The sequence below is a fragment of the Ipomoea nil genome, unplaced genomic scaffold, assembly GCF_001879475.1.
Source record: "Ipomoea nil cultivar Tokyo-kokei standard unplaced genomic scaffold, Asagao_1.1 scaffold1612, whole genome shotgun sequence".
NCBI lineage: Eukaryota > Viridiplantae > Streptophyta > Magnoliopsida > Solanales > Convolvulaceae > Ipomoea > Ipomoea nil.
Genome location: NW_017618040.1, coordinates 246,102 through 268,434, shown reverse-complemented (window position 1 = coordinate 268,434; position 22,333 = coordinate 246,102). Strand labels below are relative to the sequence as shown.

Below are 22,333 nucleotides of genomic sequence, written 5' to 3'. Positions count from 1 at the left end.
CTATCATAAATGACATGCAAGATAACGAGAGACAGATAAATTAACGTTCTAAGTTTACCTTCTGGGCAAAACTATATTAAAAAAATAGGTACTAACTATCCTTTTGTTTAAATACTCAAATTTGAGATTTATTTCAATGTCAAAGACTCGTATGAAACAATGCTATAATAAATTAGCGCAGCCAATAAACTTGAATTTTGGACAAATAACAATTGACTTTTAAATCAATACCAAGTCAATTTTATATTTGGGGAATTTGTCCTAGTGCTATTATCATATAATTAGTGCAATAAATTCACCTTCGGGGCAAAACTATATTCAATATTTATGTCATATAATTAGTGCAATAAATTCACATTCAGCAAGTCTAGAACGTATATGAAAATTTTCATGCCAATCCAAGTTCTAGAAGTATTTTTTCCAAAAATATTTTCAACACTGCGTCAGGCAGAAACATAACTAGCAGCACACTGCCAAAATTTTACAGAATTTACTAGAACAACCAAAGCATATTTTTTAAGAAAAACTTTTATAGACATCAAATATCACAAGTCTAGATTCTCCAGAAAAAATTTCAGGCCAAAAGAAGTTCAACAGGTATTTTTCACGAATTTAATTTTCAAACTGCGCCGATCAGAAATTTTCAGACACGCCTCAAATTTTATGCAATTACATTTAACACTCAAGAGGTGCATTGTAAAGACTTTGGTAGGCATGTAGCTCAATACATTAAATAGACATGGAAGCCATTGAAAACTTGTCAATTTAAGCTACGGCATATATTATGCATATTCCAAAAATCATTCATTAAATATTAATATATTTCATGAATGTATTAAAGATTAAATATGAGTACTTAGCTTTGTCATAATGCAGTGTCCATTAGGCACTATCCCAAAAAAAACTGGTGCCCTCTAGCTCCAAAACTGATCTATAACAGCTACACGAACAATGATGCTCACAAGAAACAGTTATTTGGCACAAATGATGCATTAGCCGTACCATTAACACCATTTGCAGTTTTGCACCAATATTTAGCATAGAAAGATTTGACAGATTTAAATTAGGCAGAGTACTCGCATCTCTAACATTAAGAGTAATCACAGGAATAAGACCATTATTACAGAGCAAAGCAGCATGCGAGATACAAACATGATTCAAATTATTAGACCCATTAACACCAAGATTATGGACCATGAAATTATCATTATCAGCTCCCCTAAAATCAGTTTGCACACTTAACAAATTATTATATCTAAATTAGGAGCCAAAACAATCGAACCATGCACAGTATGAGTATTAACAAATTGATTAGTGTCATGCATAGTTGGAACTGAAGCATTATTCGAAGCATGAACCATACCTCGAGCATTGCTGCAACAGGTTGATTGGCATAAAGAAGACCACCAAGGTCCTTGTACCGATCAAAACGGACGTAAGCCGCCGATATTTATTGTTCCTTCGCCGCATAGCCGAACCAGTAGGCCGAGACAAAGCTGAGACCGCAGCAGTCCTGGTTATAGCTTCCGCTCCAGGTTCTCGACCAAACGTTGATGCCACTGGACCGAAGGAACTTCGCTCCAGGTTCCGCAAAGACTCACCGGGAGGGAGAACAGCGTCACCGTCGTTTTGCGCACTGTCTCCCGGAATTTGCGCAGGCATCCGATCATCGGCCAGACCAGCGATGGATGTTCGCAGCACATCCCCAACGCCATCTAAGCCCTCCGATCCTCCATGCAGCGACCGAGTCGCCGGAATAGTCTCCAAAGACGAAGATGCGATCCGAGAATCGGAAATCGCAGGTGACCACCGATCTACCATCTGATCATTCGAGGAAGAGAGGCAGGGGCTACAGAATTGGATTCCAGGGGATTCGCCGCGGCGGTGGTTCGCTCGACGGAATTGTTTTCGAAGGTTGAAGCGACCGGAAATCAGACTGCGGCGATGATCCGGATCAATGGTTGCGGCGGCGGAACTGGTTCCTGGCGATGACACTGCTACCTTCTCCTCCGATTGCCATCTACAGCGCGACTTGGAGTCGCGAGCGGTGGGCGGAGTCGCTCACATCCAAAGCCCAGAGAAAAAAAATGAAGCCAATCTACGACAGTTAGATGCCGATCAAGACAGCGGCGATACCATCGCGACAAGCAACAATAGATCGGCCAAAAACAAACAAAATCTGTGATTTCCGATCCATCATGTATTTCTTCGTTCGTCGGAACACGGGATGAATCTAACTCAGGCCAACGCTTAAGATGTAGAGCAAAGCGCTGATAAATTGTTGTAAGAATATGAGAATAGAGAGATCAGGACAAAAGGCCAGAGGGATTTCTCATTCATCGTTAGAATTCTTATACAAAGGTATCACCCAATATAAGGTAATAACAATACATATAAAAGGTAGTCACCTATCAATTACAACTTCTACCATATATATAATAATGTCCATATTAATATTTACAACAAATTTTTTTTGACAAATTCATTAGGACTAGTTTGGTAACATAATTAGCTTATTTGTTAATTTTGACTTATTTGACTACTATTAGCTATTTGACTTGAGTGTTTGACTAATTAGCTTTTTGTAATAGTTTATTGCTCCAAAGCGCTAAAATTCAAAAGCTGTTCAAAACAACTTTTTTGATCAATCTTTTGAGAATGTCATTTTGCATATAATTATCTATCAACTAACAGCTAATTTACCAAACATCTTTCGACAATCAACTAATGCTATCAACTAGTCAAACCCACTAACCCAATCAACTAACAGCTATCGGCTATTTACCAAACACCCCTGGAAGGGACTCTAAAATTGAATTTTTGTAGAAATCTGCTCTTTTTCTGCCCTTAAAGGCAAAAGCTAAGCACACTCCCAGCTTTATAAACCCTTACAATGCATAACATTTATTCATTCTTTTAAAATGATAATGACAAATGACAACATGTGATCAACTAAGTCTATTATTTGAATAAACAAGAATCAAGCTTAAACACTATCAAGCTTGACACATCTCTTCTGATTGAGGCAACAATTTGTTATCAAAGATGTTGTATTCACTTCAGTACCAATGTTACTGCCATAATATAATATAAGTTTATGAAATCCAAATTACCTAAAACCAAGAGTGCAAGACAAATTCATTTGGATCCAAGATGGTGTTCCACAAGTCTGGCCACCGAATTGGCCAGGGCGTCTGCTCCTTCCTGAGTGGTTGCTTCAGCATATACTCTCACGACGTCTTCTGTTCCAGATGGCCTAACAAAACATCTTCCTCGAGGGTATTTTTCTGTATCACAACAACCCCAAATTATGTTTTATCATTAAGATAAAAACCAGGATTAATTCAATATCAGGATAAATTCATCTGACTATCAATAACAGAAATCAATAGACATGGACTGGATTTGTATATAAAAGCTCTTAAATGAACTTACCAGTTTCAATATTTATTGCTTCCTGAATACCGGTAGGTGTAACAACCACTGTCTCAGCATTTGAAGTGACAATTGCAGTTCTGTCAACTACTTTGACCTGAAAATAAGAGGAAATTTCTAAGTATGATTGAAATGTATATACACTCTGCAATCCCTCTTTTTTTCGATGAAGCAATTATTTGAAAGTTGTTTAGCCTCGAAATGATATCAAGAAATAACAGAAATTGAACCATGTTCCTTTCGCAGAAAAAAAAAAAAAAAAAAAAAAAAAGAGGGGTGTGGCGGGGGGTTTGGATTTGGCAATGAATCAACTTAATCAGTCATTAGAAACAAAGCAAATGGCCAAGTTAACATTAAGTTATACAGTTTACATTTCCCAAGATCAACTTCCTTTTGCTTTCAAGTTTATGTTGCAGTTTGTGATTTGCATATTAATTAACATAGCGGCTTACTCTGTACACTGACTACATTCCAGCCAAAAAAAAAAAAAGAATGCTGAAAACTATTTGGAGCAGAAGAATAAATCCCACAAGAGAGAAAGACTGACCTTAAGTTGTCGGCTAGGCAGATCGTTATAAAGCTCATTCCATTTGTAGATGGACCATCCCATATGGTGTAGGATAGCCTCCACCAAAAGCAAACCACTTAAAGCATCCCCTACAGCTTGATTAATCAACTTACTAACAGCCAAAAGTCTCAAAGCAGCCCTCTGTTCTTCTGAACCTGAAACAAACAAACATTCATTACGAAAGGCAGTTAAAGGCCAACATCAGCAACATATTGATGAAGACTGGTTCAGAAATAACCTTCAGATGTCGATAAATATGCACTATTTCTACTCTCCAACCAGTGTAAGAATGCTTCTGAAAACAAGATGGTTCCATGCCCATTTGCCTCAAAATAAATACCAATATCAAACTCTGCAGCTTTCTCATGCAAGTATTTCACCCCAGTTGGTGTAAGCACAACATCTAGGCCCATCAACTTTAGGTAATCAGTAGATGCCCCATTTGCATATGCTGTCTGAACAACACCAAGCTGTGGTTGACAAGACTCATTTCCTTCTCCATCTATTCTCTTGTTCAAAATACTTAATTGCTCCTTGATAAATAAAGCAAACAGGGATAATATTTTGTCCCCATCAACAAGGTCAATTGTTTTGTTGTCATTTGACTTTACTGAAAAATAAACAAGCCTATCAGCATCGCCATCCAGACTAGCACACCTGAAACACTAAAATAATAACTAATTAATCTGCTTCAAAACTTAATGAATCAAATGATCCTAAAAACATATTTTAAATCATATATTGTGGAAATATTAGAATTGATATGTGAAAATATTTGATTGATATGCATATATTCTTAGGATCTGTAATTAGTGATATGATTTTATTCTTTCCTAGTTTAGTGATTCTTTTTATTTACATTCCCTGATTATAGGATTCTCTTCCCTATAATCAATCTTCTTCTTTGTATAAATTAGGGCTTGTATTTTCCAATTGAAATGAAGAACTATTCAGAATTTCTTACATGGTATCAGAGCCTGACTCTAAACCCCTAGCTCTTCTCTATCCTCCCTCACCAAATCTCTCCAGCAACTATGTCTAAACCTATTGAAACCCTTCCAGTTGATTCCTCACCGTTAGATGGGTCATCACATCCTTCTCACTCGACTTTCACAAATCATCTTAACCTTCCTCAAGTCCTTGCTTACCGTGAATTTTCCAGCAAGTCTCACGATAATGTGGCTGCAACCTCTGAAACATCACCCAATGAAATCAGTCCTTTCTCAAAAATTAAGCTTGAGGCGCTGCAAAAGCTTTTTGGGCAGATATCTGTTGCACAACAGTCAATCCCACCTTCCGCTGAAGCACATGTTAGTATGATGAGTCATCAAGGTACCACTTCTCACGCATTTGCTGCAAATTCAAATAACACAAGTCCTTGGATTGTGGATTCCGGGGCATCCGACCATATGTCAGGTGATTTAAAGGTTTTTCATACATTCAAACCTTGTACCAATCCCACCACGATCAGAATTGCTGATGGATCCCTCTCTAACGTGATAGGAACAGGATCTGTCAAATTAACTGATGAACTTTTTCTTTCATCTGTTCTCTTTGTTCCTAAATTAAGTTGCAACCTTCTTTCCATCCGTAAACTCACTAGAGACATGAATTGTGTAACTAAATTCTATCCTAAGCTTTGTGAATTTCAGGTTGTGGGCTCGGAGAAGGTGATTGGCAGTGCTGAAATTTGCGATGGTCTCTATATTCTCAAAAACACTCCTGAAAATAAACATTTCCCCAAGTCAAATTATGGTTTCAATTCTGTTTCTGTCTCCAATGAGAGTCTAGTCATGTTGTGGCATTTTCGCCTTGGACATCCAAATTTTGTTTATCTTGAAAAACTGTTTCCTGGTTTATTTATCAATAAAAAACCCAAGTTTTTTCATTGCGAAGTGTGTCAACTTGCAAAACATACTCGAAGCATTTATTCAAGCAATCCTTACAAACCTTCTCAACCTTTTTCGTTGATACATAGTGACATTTGGGGGCCTTTAAGGGTGAAAAATGTTAATGGTTCTAGATGGTTTGTATCCTTCATTGATGACCACACTAGGACCACATGGACTTTCCTCATGAAAGAAAAATCAGAAACTGCATCAATTTTTAAAGCTTTTCATTCCATGATTCAAAATCAGTTCAAACAAAAAGTCAAAGTTTTGAAAACTGATAATGGGACAGAATACTACAACTCAATTCTTGGTCCATACTTGTTAGATCAGGGAATTGTCCATATTAGTTCCTGTGTCAACACCCCTCAACAAAATGGAGTGGCTGAGAGAAAAAATAGGCATCTCCTTGAAGTCTCTCGGTCCATCATGTTTTCAAATCATGTGCCTAAACACTTTTGGGGGGAAGCTGTACGCCTGTACTTACTGCCACTTACCTCATAAACCGTATGCCTAGTAGTGTCTTAAAGTTCAAGACACCACGATCTTTGTTATTACAAGCATTCCCTCACCTCTCAGTTTTTTCCTCGGAATTGCCACTCAAAATTTTTGGTTGTACTGCTTTTGTCCATATCTATGATCACAAAAGAACAAAACTTGACCCCAAATCACACAGATGCATCTTCATTGGGTATTCTAATACTCAAAAGGGGTACAAATGTTACTCTCCAGTCACAAAAAGAGTTTATCATACTTTGGATGTCACTTTTTTTGAACACCAATCATTCTTTCCCAAATCTGGTATTCAGGGGGAGCATTTGAGCGAATATCAACTTTGGGAAACACTTCAAGATAATCAGGCTACCTTTCCCTCACCTAATGTCCTACCATACCACCATCAACCTACTCCAACTCAACCTGATTTATCACCTACATCATCCAATTCTCTATTACCTCTTTCATCAGATGTGACTCCAGAAAACATGGTCAATCACCCGCCATCCTCTCTTCCTACAATCAACCCATCTTCGCCTCTAATAAACAACCATCCATCCTCAGAAAACACTCTACCAAATTCACCTCCTCAAGCACCAGAACTCCGTGTTTATAGAAGGAGAAAACTTCAAAATATAGAGGCTAACATGCAAAGCCAGGACTGTTCAAACACACATTCGAGCTTACTTGACCTTGAAAATCATGAAGGTAAGGACTCTATGACCCATGAGTTGGTATCTACTACTATTGATGATCTTGATTTGCCTATTGCTCAACGAAAGGGTGTTAGAACATGCACTAGTCACCCAATAGAAAGGTATGTTGCTTATGGGAAATTAACTCCTATGTATCGAGCCTTTGTTGCCTCTCTTGATCTTGTCAATGAGGAAATAAATGCTCTTGAGAAGAATGGTACATGGCGTCTTGTTGAGTTACCTCAAGGAAAACATGCAGTTGGATGTAAGTGGATTTTCACTGTCAAGTATAATTCAGATGGGAGTATCAACAGATTCAAGGCTCGGTTGGTTGCCAAGGGGTTCACTCAATCATATGGTGTTGACTATCAAGAGACCTTTGCTCCTGTTGCCAAACTCAATACAGTAAGAGTTCTGTTATCACTTGCTGTGAATTGTGATTGGCCTTTATATCAGCTGGATGTAAAAAATGCATTCTTAAATGGAGAATTGGAAGAAGAAGTTTATATGGAAATTCCACCAGGTTTGAAAAAGAACTCCAATGGACGACTGGTATGCAAACTACAAAAATCTCTCTATGGCTTAAAACAATCACCTCGGGCATGGTTTGATAGGTTTGCAAAGTCAATTGTAAAATTTGGATACACTCAGTGTCAAGCTGATCATACCCTGTTTGTTAAAATCTCTTCAACAGGAAAGCTAGCAATTCTCATTGTCTATGTGGATGACATAATCCTAACTGGAGATGATTCAGGTGAGATTTCAAACCTCAAGAAGTTTCTTGCATCAGAATTTGAGATCAAAGATCTAGGATTCCTCAAATACTTTCTTGGATGGAGGTAGCTCGATCTAAGGAAGGGATTGTTATATCTCAACGAAAGTACATCCTAGATCTTCTAAACGAAACTGGAATGCTTGGAAGTAAGCCAGCAGATACTCCAATGGACCCTAACTTAAAAACAAATCGGAGTGGGGAACCAATTCCAGTAGAGAGGGGGAGTTATCAAAGATTAGTGGGAAAACTAATTTATCTCTCCCACACTAGACCTGATATTGCTTTCTCTGTTAGTGTTGTAAGTCAACATATGCATAACCCTAATGAGGAGCATTTGGAAGCTGTTTATCGTATTCTAAGGTATCTCAAAATGACACCAGGTCTTGGTTTGCACTTCAGAAAACATGACAACCGAGACCTAGAAGTTTACACGGATTCTAGTTGGGCGGGAGAGTTGACTGATAGACGATCGATTAGTGGTTACTGTACCTATGTATGGGGAAATCTAGTCACTTGGCGCAGCAAAAAACAGTCAGTTGTCTCTCGGAGTAGTGCAGAATCAGAATACCGTGCACTGGCATTAGGTATATGTGAGGGGATGTGGATTAAAAGGTTGTTGAATGAGTTGAAAATTGAAGCTCCTACATCTTTCAAATTGTACAGTGATAGTCAAGCTGCCATCAGCATTGCTAAGAACCCGGTTCATCACGATAGAACAAAGCACGTTGAAATAGACAGGCACTTCATTTATGAGAAGGTGAATTCGAGGATCATTGAACTCAACTACATTCCTACAAAGAAACAGATTGCCGACATCCTTACGAAGGCTCTACCTAGAAGGAACTTTGAAGAATTCAATTCCAAGCTGGGCTTGTATAATATATACAACTCAGCTTGAGGGGGAGTGTGGAAATATTAGAATTGATATGTGAAAATATTTGATTGATATGCATATATTCTTAGGATTTGTAATTAGTGATATGATTTTATTCTTTCCTAGTTTAGTGATTCTTTTTATTTACATTCCCTGATTATAGGATTCTCTTCCCTATAATCAATCTTCTTCTTTGTATAAATTAGGACTTGTATTTTCCAATTGAAATGAAGAACTATTCAGAATTTCTTACATATATATATGCCAAAAAACTTGTACATCAAATATCAATCAGCAATGGATTCACAAGAAAGACCGCATGTAACTCCCACATCCATAATACTTTACTGAAGTAGCAATATATTCAGATAAGTTTACAGGACATCAGTGATGTCTACCAATGAAAAAGCACACATCAGAACATACATAAAACCAAATTATCATATTACCCAACAATTTCTTCAAAACGGTTCAAAAAATAAATAAATAGGAGTTGACTCACCGAAGCCCAACATCTTCATGATCAAAACCGCGTGGGACAATCTTGTCTTTTTGCACAAAATCAGCGCCAACCCCATCATTAAGAACGCCATCACCATGGTTACGAACTTCAATGCAGATCTCAGACAACAATTTCTTCAGTTCTTCAAGCTTCTCTCCACCTACACCATCTGCGCCGTCCACAATCACTTTGTCATTCCCAAAATTACTCTGATCTCTTTGGGGTGTCAAATCCATCAAACACCTACACAATCAGGTAAAAGTGCATAAAATTAATATTTTTCATTAAAACATGTCAGATGAAGAATGAAATTTTCTATCTTTCTCAGCATAAATCAACCTGAAAGAGCTCGCAAGTTGATCAAAGTAACTACATTCAGATGCTTCCAAGCCTTTGTTTTTGGCACGGACCATCCAATGGAGTTGTGGGGTTGTCACCACTCCTACATCTTTGGCAATGGCTCCCACAATTGATGCAACTCCCTTAAATTAGGTTGAAATAGAAATAGTTTATTATTATACTATAGAAGGGTAAAGGTGTAAAGATAAATGATATGAAGCCCAATCAATGATCATAGTGAAGTTGACTAACATGTTGCAAGATACATTTCTGCTTTCTAAAACATGTAGGTTGTAGCTTTTGCATGCCTGTGATGTACAAGTATGCCCTTGAGAGGCAGAGGACACCAAAAGTAGAGAGAGAGAGTACTTGGGTCTATAATGCATGAAAGCTTAATTGTGATAGTCAAAATAGAAGGCTCATATGTCTTCACTAGAGGAACATTGTCTTATCCAGAAAAAGAAATGCACGCGCACACCATAAATGCAACTACACCACTGAGGGTTCCATGCAAAGGATGGCGGGTGCAAATTTTTGTTGTGGCTTTTGAAGGCATAGCAATAGTAGAACAGCTTTCAGCTAGATTACATTGCATTTATGCACTACAAAGAGGTCAAAGGTTATAATAAGGATAAGCCATACTTGCTTTGCAGCCTCAAGGAGACGCTCTCCACTGGGCCTCGTGTCTCTCCCCAGTAATACCACTGCTTCCTGTTTTCCATTAAGCGTAATGTTTTCCTTCTTCACAAAATCAACTATAAACTGTGTCAAAAAAACCAAGAGTTTGTTTTAGAAAACAAAACTGAAAATCATAAACCAAGCATACAGTTTCGCAGAATCATAGAAACATTTTGTCTCAGTATATAGTAATAGAAATTTAAACAAATGGAAATAACATTAAGAAAGTGAGAGAACTGCTTTTCAAAATAAAATTTCTAAACAATAATGAAAACCAATTATTTTTCTCAATTTTTTTGGTCACACATACACAATGAAAAAGGACTCCTCATCTCTCCCCTCCTTTTTCAACTTTGTTTTGTTAGTCTTTCCTATTCTTCAGCTTCCTACTCTATCTACACAACACTCCATTTACAAGTTTTGATATAAACCACCAACTACCTGTTTTCTATTGATCAATGCTTAAGAACTAAACATGATTCAAAACTAAATGAAATTTCTGAAAATAGAGAGTTTTCATTATGAAACCTCAAGAAGTGAACTAGGATTTGGGGCATTAGCAAGCTGGTTGGCAAAGGGCTCCCATTCTTGAGTCAACATTCCACCGCTTGGGTCAGCCACTTTGACTCCATTATCAGAGACCTTGTTGTGAGACGCAGTGATCATTAGGCCAATCACTGACCCAGTCTTGAGCGACCTCAGTGCAGCCAGTATCCCCACCCGGAAGACCATTGATTCAAGTACTGACGAATCAGCTCTGAACCCTGATGTTCCATATGATAGTTTTACTCCTGTTCAAAGATTCTAACATTAACATCCAAAAAAAATATAATTAATTTACTGAAGAAGAAATTTAACTGAAGTTGGAAAGAAAACTTCAACCTTTGGGAGGTGGAAAACAAGCTGCGGATTCAAGGAGAAGTGAGCTCTGTTGCTCATCCATTACCAGTCTGACTCTTCAAACGGAGAGAGAGCTTCTTTGGTTTTTATTCTCAAGTTCTGATTCATGCCAAAAAGAAGAAGAATATGCCAATTGTTTGAAAAATAGTCGAGGGTACAGGCACTGAGCAAGAAAGTGCCCAGTGAGTAATAAAATATACAATTATCAGTAATTCAGTACGTCCTAATATTTCATATAAGGCAATCAAAATCATAAAAAGAAGTAAAGCTAGCTGAATTTGAACATAAGTATATCAGGATCCGTATGAGATCTATAGCATTAGCCTAGAGAATGTAGAATGCAAAAATTAGCATTACAGTGACACAAGATCAGAAAGGTAAACTCCAAAGTCCAAACAGTAAACCAAAAATGTTTGAAGGTTAGCTTTTCCAAAATTTGTAGAAGCCATGGAAAGTTTAATTGATTTCTTGTTACCCCAATGTGCAAAACAATTATAATGAGGTTTACTTGTTAACGTCTTAAATTTTTCACAAAGTTTCAACAATTATCGATCCAATTACAGTTGACAACAATAAAGGAAATATTCCAACAAAGAAGTTGCGTGTCACCCAGTCAGAAAATCAGCTTTGATTAGCAATATTGGAAAAACTGAGACAAAATGAAGGAGAATTGAGGCACATTGGAACAAAGATGAGCAAATTTTTCTAGCTCTCAACAATCATAAGAAACTAATCAGAGTCCTTCCCAATTGAAATGCTTTGCTAACACATCAAAGATCAAAATAAGTACATGAAGCTAAGCAATCTCAGTCAGAAAGACAACTCGTGGATCATGACAATCAGAATTTGATACCGAGCCATAACAAATGGGAAGCCACGCGCCCTTACAAAACAACTACTGCGAGAGCCTTTCAGCCAGAGAGTCCCATGCCACCTTTCGTGAACAGCTATGCCCGAGAGGCCAATTCTTCCTGAAAGCCGGGCATTCTCAAGCAGCCTCTATGGAAAGAGGGGATGATACGTGGTATACCTTGATCGTTTAGTCAACCATGGGATGGCTTGAGGGGCATCCTCCGAAATTCTCCCGAACAGCCTTTGAAGATGATGTTACGCGGCGTTCAGAACCAGTCTTGAAGTTAATGAATTAGAAAAGAAGAAGTAAGGAAATGAGAACATAGTAATGGAGAAGGTAATTGCCAAAATAGGATTCGTTTTGGCCCCCCCTTCTCCCATGCTGAGTCACAGGCAGCGCCTCGGATCCTCCCTCTAAAATAAGTAATTTAGGTGGCTGAAACCAAATGTTATCATTCCTTCACAAGGCAATCCTTTAGTAGTTTCATTCCAAAAAAATGATTTAAAGAAAATAGAATAAATCAAACGAAAATGAAATAGACAACGGGTCAAATACCGCAAAAACTAGGGTAGAAATAAGCCAGGCCGGGCCGGGCTAAGCCTTGACAAATTAGGCATGGACCTGTTATGAAATCCAAAAGTATGGGCCTAGGCCTAAGCCTATGAGTAGGCTTTTGTTTAAACCCAAGCTTGCGCCTACAATAGGCATGGCTTGAAGCCTCTTTAAAGGCCTATTTATTAAATAGGCGTTTAAAAAGACTTCAAAGATAGGCTTTAATAGGCTTTGAGCGTATTAAAGGTCTACACATTATAGGCTTTAAACAAGCTTTTAAGCCTTTTTAAAGGCCTACATATTTGTAAAAAATAAAAAATAAACCTAATACTACAACAGAACATATTACATAACATGATAACTAGTCCAATACTTCAATACAAAACTAGTAGATAACCACAAATCAATAAGTCCAAAATACAAAAATTTAACAACACAAATTCAATACAATGTCCAGAATTACATTGCCCAAAATATAAAAATCTAACAAGTAACAACACAAGTCTGGAAGCTAGAGATATTCTGAATATATGAGACGAAAGGTGCACATCTCCATGAAGTTGAGCAACATTCATGTGATGATTAAATGGTCAAAACTATGAGGCATAAGACTCGCACTAATCATAGGGTTAGGGTATGAGCAAAAGGTAAGGACTAAGGAATAACTTACAATTGAATGACCCACAAGTTCCATTTGGGAATTGGTTGAGTTGCTCACATAGAGCAATAGGTGCTGAAGATGCAGCATGTTTGAGATGTTAGTGATCTTGACCATATTTTTCATTTGATCCTAAAAGGTGAAAAAATGGTGTCCAACATCCATGGTTACATAATATAGATACTACTTATAGATGCTCACATAAATGCCGACACATAAGATGACTTTTGAATGGGCAAAAATCTATCATATCCTTTCATAGAGCAAATTTCAAAAAACTGAAGCATCCATGTCAAACTTGGCCCGATAATTTCAATTATCACAGCAACAGACCACTCCCACCAGACAAACATGATAGGCTTTGACAAAAATGGAATTTATCTTTTTGCATTTCCTCTCATTTTAAGTGAAACTAGTGATTTACATTAAAGAGGACATATTCTCATTCCAAAGTCTCGAATTTCCTTTGAGTTTATCAATTACTAATGATATTGAGACGCAAAAACACATGCCAATAAATCAACAAAAACAAATTTCATATATCAGATTAACAAAATTGCATGACAGCATTAATTTCATCTAAACACAATACACACAGCAAACAATACAAGAAGTCAACAGTACCACACTGAAAAACACACAGGCACATATTTAAATCGGCAAATTTTACTGTGGACCATGGTCCAAGTAGCAGCATGGACCGGACCATAAAGCAAAACAACATCGTATCATTTTAATTACACTTCAGTTTCATTTGACAATAATGCTCTGTTTTTTAGTTTCATTTTCTACACACACTAGTTTCATTATAGCAACACTAAAGTATCATTTTAATTCTAGTACAATTTCATTTAACATTATACGTTATTGCATTAGCTCTATTATTTCAGTTTCATTTTCTATACACACTACAGTAACGATGAATTAGTGTCACACATGACATCTTTTTGCTGAAAGGAAACCCCACTTTCCTTTTGCATTATAAGGAACTATTTTCGTGAAATTTTATATAAAACATTTTTCCTTTGACTTTAGTATTAGTTCAATAGAAGCCATAGAACACATACATGTGATTATGTGAATAGTAACAATAAAAATTCAATAGCTTTGTGTGAATCACTATTAGTCTTGTCTATAACTTTCAACAATGTCATTAGCTTTCACCCCTTCAATTGAAACATGTGCTCCATCTCAACTAAAAGCTTAAGCTAATAGTTGGATACACATTAATGGATATATGCTCACACGCCCCCTCACGTGTACGGTGGATTCCAACCAACACGTGGACCGGTAAACCGTAGTCGCTTATGAGTGGCGTTGAGATTCGAACCCATGACCTTTGGTCTGGCTCTGATACCAAATTGAAACATGTGCTCCATCTCAACTAAAAGCTTAAGCTAATAGTTGGATACACATTAATGGATATATGCTCACACCTTCATTGACATAATTCACTACTAATAAGAATTCAAATTTAGACAAGTCAACTAATCCTCATATAACCTTTTGATTCATGGCTAACATTAGCACCTTCAAGAGGGGTGAGCAAATGGTCAGTTGATTACATAACCGACCAAAGTAAATGCTATAACCGACCGTCAGTTTCAGTCGGTTATGTCGGTTACGGAAAAACCGAGCAGTTATACTGGTTAAAAACTTAAGCATACAATGATACAAACACAGTAATATGCTGTTTGAAAATTTACACACTAGAGACTCTAGAATTAATTTTTTTCAAACACAGTAACTGCATTGGTTATTTCTCAAAAATTTACATAAAATATTAATGAACAATTAAAGAAAACTTAAAATTTTCAAACACAATAACACACTGTCCAGACTCCAGAATTAATTTTCAAACATTAACAACAAAGCCTAGTGAGCAGTGAGCAAGATACGATTTTGTATGAAATATGTACAAATTTAATGTATGAAATCCAGAGAGGGTCGCAACATGTAATGTATGAAATGCATTTTAATTTTAATATGTAAAAAATAAAAATTTACTTTGAGCCTCGGAGTTACAGTGACTCAATGAAGCAAAGCCGTAGAGGGCTGACTGGCTGAAGGGCGAGGCTGAGGTGAGGTCCGCAGAGCCGCTGAGTGCCTGAGTCCCGTACCGTACGGTCGCAGCTGGGACAGCTAAGTCGATGAAGTGAGGTCTATCTGAGGATGTGAGGATGTGAGGACTGAGGAGCGATGGCGGAGGGAGTGAGGGAGCGACCGACTGACCAGAGACCAGAGTGTCGCCGAGCCCGGGAAGGGAATAAGGAATTAGGGTTTAGGGCTATGCTATTTGAGTTCTACTACATTTACTTTCAAATTTTACCCCTTCATTCTTATTCTTTAAATTTTACCCCTTTATTTTTCTTCTTTAATTTGACAAAAAATGATATGGTATTGTTATTACTTATTACTAGTAATTGTCCCGTGAGATGCACGAACTATTATTAATTTAATAAATGGGAAAATGACACCTTTTTCCCCTGTGTTATATACCTATAGCATTTTTTTCCCCTAAATTATTGAAGTGACTGTTTTTCCCCCTGAAATGTTAAATGGACATATTTACCCTTAAATTAAATATTTAATTTATTTTTTTCTCCAACAAATTGTGACCATAATTTGGATCAAACCAAACAAACACTATAGCAACCAAACTGAAATATTTCAATTACAATTTAGAATCGAAATTCGATATTTAGAGTTTATTAAAATCGTGAACCGGAACGGACGGTTCATGTTCCAAACTGAGAAAATAAAATACATTTATTGTTGAATTTATACTATTTTAAAATAAAAAATAAGATTTTAAAATAAAGACGGTTCAAAATCGCGAATCGAATCCGGAACCGCCGGTTCACGGTTCAAGATTCAATTTTTTTGATACATAATTTTAATAAATTGACATTTAAATATTGGGTTCTAGATTTGAATTATAACCGAAAACTATTAATTCGATTGCTTTAGTATCCGGTTCAATTCAAACCGATCCGTGGTCATCTCTACGTATACGCAATAATTTGTTGGAGTAGTAAAATAAATAAAATGTTTACTTTAAGGGTATAAATGTCAATTTAATATATCATGGGGAAAAAGCACCACTTTTAGAATAATTGAGGGAGCTAATGTGCTTACCTAAATAATTGAAGGGGAAAAAGTGCTATAAGTATATAACTCAGGGGCAAAAAGTACCATTTTCCCTTTAATAAATTTACCAATTAAATTTTTGACATCATCTTAATTAGCAAAGAAAGTAATGGTTGTAGAAACAGAAAAAACGCACTTGAGTTTTTGAGCTCATAATTAATTTGATTAAAAATGTAAGTATAATTGTACAATGTAATATTTAATATTTTAAAAAATTTAATTATGTTTTTATTATGTTGGTTTTAAAGTTTATTGTTACTTGTATTATTATTTAAATTTGATTTTTTTTTTGAATGGAATTTGAATTTGAAATAACTACTTTAATTATATAACTAACGTATTTAAATAAAACTTGTAAATAAAATAACAAGCAATATTAGTCGAAAATCTCCACACAATTAATGCATTCATACTTGCTAATCTTGTTTCTATTAAAATGCATTCACACTTTGGTGGAAAAATTTTGTGGCAAGATTCTGTTTTATTATATATAATATATATAATATATACTAGTTTTTTACGCGCATTGCGCGATTGGGATAATGCCCAATATTTTTTTTTTTAAATAAGTACTTTAAAGTATATCAAGGCAAGATCATATTAGAATTGTTCATGCATAGATAATTGAATGTTGAATTTGTGTATTTAAATATCTAATTCTAAGTTTACAAATGCAAGATAATATAGTCAAGATTGATTATAATTGTCAATAAAATAATTGTATAGGTATGGTTGAAACCAAATACGGACATAAGGGAGAGCAAATAAAAAGTAGGACATAAAATATTAAATATATACTATTATTGAAGAGCTAACTGTTAATTGCCAAACAAGGACCTTGCGAGGTAGTTTCCCACTTCAATTTGTTATGTGATTTGAATACTCTTTTTGTCAATAAATCCCCCAAGTAGTTTTTTTTTTAAAGCCAACCAAAGAATGATTGTATTAACGAATCAAAGCTGCAATGCAGTCAGGGGGGATATAATCCCAGTACATAGCTTGATCCTGAATAAAAGCTAACGAAGCTAGTGTATGCGCATGCGAATTAATCTGCCTAGAGACATAATTTAACGAGACATAATTAAACGAAGAAATTAAACTCCTACATTAGTCCACTATGACTCCAACATAGGACATTATATTGGTTGATTCCTGTCGTATAGCATTCCTTAACTGTATACAGTCTGTGAGAAGGGAGACCGCTGTTGTATTTTTTTCTAGTAGCCAGGATAGAGCTTCATTACATGCCAAAGTCTCCGCCATAAACGGCGACAAGCAACTCGGGAGTCTTCCGTTTTTTGCAGCCAAAAAGGACCCTTCGGGAGATAACAACACTATGCCATATGTAGCCTCCCCCGTGCATTCTCAGTAGCCAGCATCTACAAAGCATCGTGGCATGGCGTCTTCCCCGCTATCCTCCGTAGCAGCCGGGGTCGCAGGTGGGCAGCGGCGTGCAATCTGCCGGAACGACTGCAGCGCCGCCGTGGCTTGTCTCCATGCTGCCGTAGGGTGAGGGAGGGCGGCATCCCACACGGCGGAATTTCTGCACCTCCATAGACGGTAGAGCAGTGCCACTACGGCTCCACTTTGATCCTCTGTTAACATTGTAAGCACAACTGTTAGCCACTCGGGGAAAGAGTTGACAACAATATTTGTTACAGGCAGTCCTGAAATATTATAAACATGTCTAGAATAATCACAAGTAATCAATGAATGCATCACATCTTCATGAGCCACCCCACACATTTGGCATGTGGGATCCACTTCAACTCTCTTTATAATCAAATTATTAGTTGTAGGAAGAACATCACAAATTGCTCTCCACAAAAAAGTCTTCCATTTTGGAGGTGGTACCTTCATCCCCACATTGTAGTCCATTTTTCAAAATCCCCTAGTGAGTGGTTATAAATCCCCATAATGTTCCTATAGGCATTCTTAACTGTATAAACACCATTAGGGTCATCAGGCCAGTACCATGAGTCCTCATATCCCGGACTTGCAGGAATCCTCAGTATCCTATCCACATCTTCCTCATCAAATAAATCTGTTAAAATATGTGGATCCCAGGTAGCAGTCTGCTCATCTATCAAACCTACTACCTTAGCATGCCTGAGCTCTACTGGCATGCTAGGATTATCAGGTAACCATGGGTGTCCCCAGATTAATGTCGTTTTACCATCCCCAATTCTCCTCCGTACTTGTGCCACTACCATATCATGGGCTGCCATAATACTCCTCCATGAGTAGCTTGGGCATCCTCCTACTTTAGCATCAATAAAAGAGGTAGTCGGATAGTACCGAGCCTTATAGACCTTTGCAACAAGGGAATCTGGACTTGTGAGTAGCCGCCATGCTTGTTTCCCCAACATAGCCACATTAAAACCCATGAGATCTTTAAACCCCATTCCCCCAAATTTCTTTGGGATACTCAGCTTATCCCAGGCTTTCCAGTGTATTCCCTTGTCTACACCAGTACCCCACCAATACTTATTCATTGTTCTTTGAATTGATACGCACACTGTGTCTGGGATCAAGAAAACACTCATCGAAAAGGTAGGCATGGATTGTGCCACACTTTTCAATAGAATTTCCTTCCCTGCATGTGATAGAAACTTCTTGTTCCATGAGCAAATTCTCTGTTTTATCTTATCTTCAATATATGAGAACACTGCCCTTTTATTCCTTCCTACAAACGATGGTAAACCCAGATATTTCCCAAAATTGGGTGCCTGATCTACCTGCAAACAAGTTGTCACCACTGCACTGTCCTCCACACTGGTATTCCTACTAAAACAGATACTGGACTTGTGATAATTCACCTTTTGTCCTGACAACTCCTCATATCGCCCTAGACACTGTTTAATTACTCCCGCCTCCTGATCATTTGCTTTAAAGAAGAATAGGCTATCATCCGCAAAAAATAAATGTGATATCTGTGGCGCTCCCCTTGCCACTCTACATCCATGTATAGAGCCAGCCATCTGAGCTCTCTGTAACAGCATAGATAGTCCCTCAGCACAAATGATAAACAAATATGGAGACAAAGGATCTCCCTGTCTTAACCCCCTGGTCGGCGTTATTCCACCACTAGCAACACCATTAATCAGGATGTTATACTGAACAGTAGTGACACACTGCATTAATAAATTAATCCAGCGGTCATCATAACCCATTAACTCCAACATCCTCCTCAAGAACTGCCATTCCATCCTATCATATGCCTTTGCCATATCTAATTTCAAAGCTGCCCAGCCTTTCTGACCACACTGCTTTCTATTTAAATAGTGCCCCACCTCTACAGCTATAAGAATATTATCAGTAATAAGCCTCCCATTTAAATAGTGCCCCACCTCTGCAGCTATAAGAATATTATCAGTAATAAGCCTCCCAGGAATAAAAGCACTCTGTGCCTCCGAGATGAGGTCCCCCATAAGTGGTTTCATCCTATTGGCTATTACATTTGCCATAATCCTGTACAACACATTACTCAGAGCTATTGGTCTCATATCGGATACTGTCTCAGGCACATTCTTCTTTGGAATCAAAATCACATTCGTGTCATTCAATCCCTCAGGGAGTGAACCCGTGTTTAAGCAATTCACAATAAATTCAGACACATCCCCACCAACAATTTCCCAATATTCTTGGTAGAAACCAGGATTCATACCATCTGGTCCTGGCGCTTTCTCTGGGAACATTGCAAACAAAGCACACCTGACCTCCTCAATCTCAAAAGGGCGGAGCAACGCAGTATTTTGTTCATTATTTACACGGGGAGTAAAATCATCAAACATGGGATCCTCACATTAAGAACTTGAAGATGTAAAAATAGCTGCATAATAATCCAATACAACCTTCTTCATATTATCCCCATCTACCCAGATACCCACATCATTTTTAAATCTAGAAATATAATTTTTCCTTCTACGGGCAGAAGCATACCTGTGGTAAAATTTTGTATTGTAATCCGCACCATGAAGCCAGTGCTACTTAACCCGTTGCCTCCAAAACACATCCTCCTTTACTTCTAACTGGCCCAGCCTTTCCTCGAGATGGCGAAATTCAGCCAATGCAGCCGAATCCCGCCTATGGCGCAGCGCATCCTGCTCTCTTCTCAGCTGCTTTATGCGGTCACCAAACTTATGCCAATGTTCCCCACCCCATCGCATGAGCCTCCCTCCACAATGTTGCTGACAAATCAACAACCCCCTATCCCTTCCATCCTGCCAGGCAGTCTCCACCACATCCCTACAACCCTCATCATGAACCCATGCCATCTCAAAACGAAACCATCTCGGTCCCTCCTGCCTGCGCACCACAGCAATGTCGGTGTTTAGGAAGAGATCCGAGTGATCAGATTTCCGAGTGAGAATATTTTCAACCCATGCCTCATCATGCAAGTCAGTCCATTGTGTTGTTACCAACACCTTATCCAGCCTCTCCTCCAACCACCTCTCAGTTCCCTTCCCCTTCTCCCATGTAAACTGGTGTCCTCTCATTGGCAATTGGAAGAGGCCACAGCTGTGTACTGTGTCCCCAAAACCCCTGAGAAGACTTACTGGATGTGGGTTCCCCCATCTCTTCTCATGCTGATATAACAAATCATTAAAATCTCCCACTACCACCTAGGGTAATGTAGATTTTTCCTTCAAACCACTCAACAGCTGCCAGGCCTCCCTTCGCCTATGCCTTTGCGGGAATCCATAAAAGCACGTCATACGCCATATCTTCTCCCTTATAACTACCTCCACATCCACATGATTTTTTGAATAACCCAACAGCCTAACAGTATTGTTCTTTCTCCACAATAATGCTAAGTCACCCCCCTCCCCTCACTATCGACATAAAACAGGCCCTCAAATCCAATCTTAATACGTAATCTCTCTGCATGACTTCGCTCTACTTTAGTTTCCATCAAGTAGACGAAATCGGGCTTCTTACGGGATACCATGTCCACCACTTCTCGAACTGTCCGTGGATTGCCCAAGCCACGACAGTTCCAACTTATCGTACTCATTATGGTGGGCAGACCTGACCACCAGGACCTGCCGTAAACCCGTTTTTTGATAGCTCTGCCATAATCACATCTCCCTCACCCCTCCTCGGACCACCACCTCCGCCGTCCACCCCATCCCCCCTCCTCCTCTTAGAAGCCGCAACTACCACCCCCTCACCCGCCCTCACCTCCCCAAGCCGCACATACCCCACACCTCCTGTCCCCCCATCCCCCGTACTCCTCCCCCTCTCCTCACATCCCGCCACCCCTTCCCCTTCCCTTCAAGTGGTATTAACCATGGCTCCCCCACCTGCCTCGGTCCCCGGCTACCTCCCCCCGCCTTCAGGTCCGCCGTGTACGGGAACTTGTCCGGGTTAATTCAGATTTCCTCGCAAGCTTACAAAACTTATAGGCATGTCCCAACAAACCACAATAAAAGCAAAAGTTATGTAATCGTTCATACCGGAAATTCACCCAACATCTTGTTTTATCCCGCTTAATAAGCTTCATCCTTCGTTTTAGCGGCTTGTCTACCGGAATTGAGACCCGGACCTGGTGAAACGTCTTCCACGGTGCCCCTGGGTAACGATCATTGACCTTAACAAACGAGCCAATAAAATTGGCAGCTTGTTCAAGAACCGCCTCCGAAGTATATCCCAACGGTAAGTCATAGAGTTGCACCCACACATCCACATATTTTAACTCAACCGCTGCCGGCCGAGCACCCGCTTCCACATGTCTGCACACGAGGGTGCTATTATCAAACGACCAGGGCCCTTCATCAAGAACTCTCTGCATATCGGTCTCATCATAGAAGATAAACGTAAAAAATCCCGGTTGAATCTCCGTAGCCTGCATACCCCACACCGGTTGCCAAACAGAGGCCATAACCTGCCTCATATACTCCAATTTCACTACCTTGGATGTCAAGAACCGGCCGACACACACCCACCGCCGCTCCTCCTCTTCCGCAA

At 38.5% G+C, this 22,333-nt stretch overlaps 2 protein-coding genes across 2 annotated transcripts; both read right to left on the bottom strand.

Moving 5' to 3' along the window:
* Positions 1-2,802: 2,802 nt before the first annotated feature.
* Positions 2,803-15,454, bottom strand: LOC109191045 (phosphoacetylglucosamine mutase). Its single transcript, XM_019341626.1, has 10 exons — positions 15,221-15,454; positions 11,133-11,249; positions 10,779-11,041; positions 10,215-10,334; positions 9,573-9,715; positions 9,234-9,476; positions 4,242-4,660; positions 3,983-4,158; positions 3,436-3,532; positions 2,803-3,287 (listed from the first exon to the last, which is right to left on the bottom strand). The coding sequence occupies exons 2-10, from the start codon at positions 11,191-11,193 to the stop codon at positions 3,139-3,141; spliced, it is 1,671 nt and encodes a 556-aa protein (XP_019197171.1). The 5' UTR covers positions 11,194-11,249; positions 15,221-15,454; the 3' UTR covers positions 2,803-3,138.
* Positions 15,455-17,728: 2,274 nt separating this feature from the next.
* On the bottom strand, positions 17,729-18,223 carry LOC109191021. The gene has a single exon (XM_019341609.1). It carries the CDS (start codon positions 18,221-18,223, stop codon positions 17,729-17,731), a length of 495 nt encoding a protein of 164 aa, XP_019197154.1.
* Positions 18,224-22,333: the final 4,110 nt, after the last annotated feature.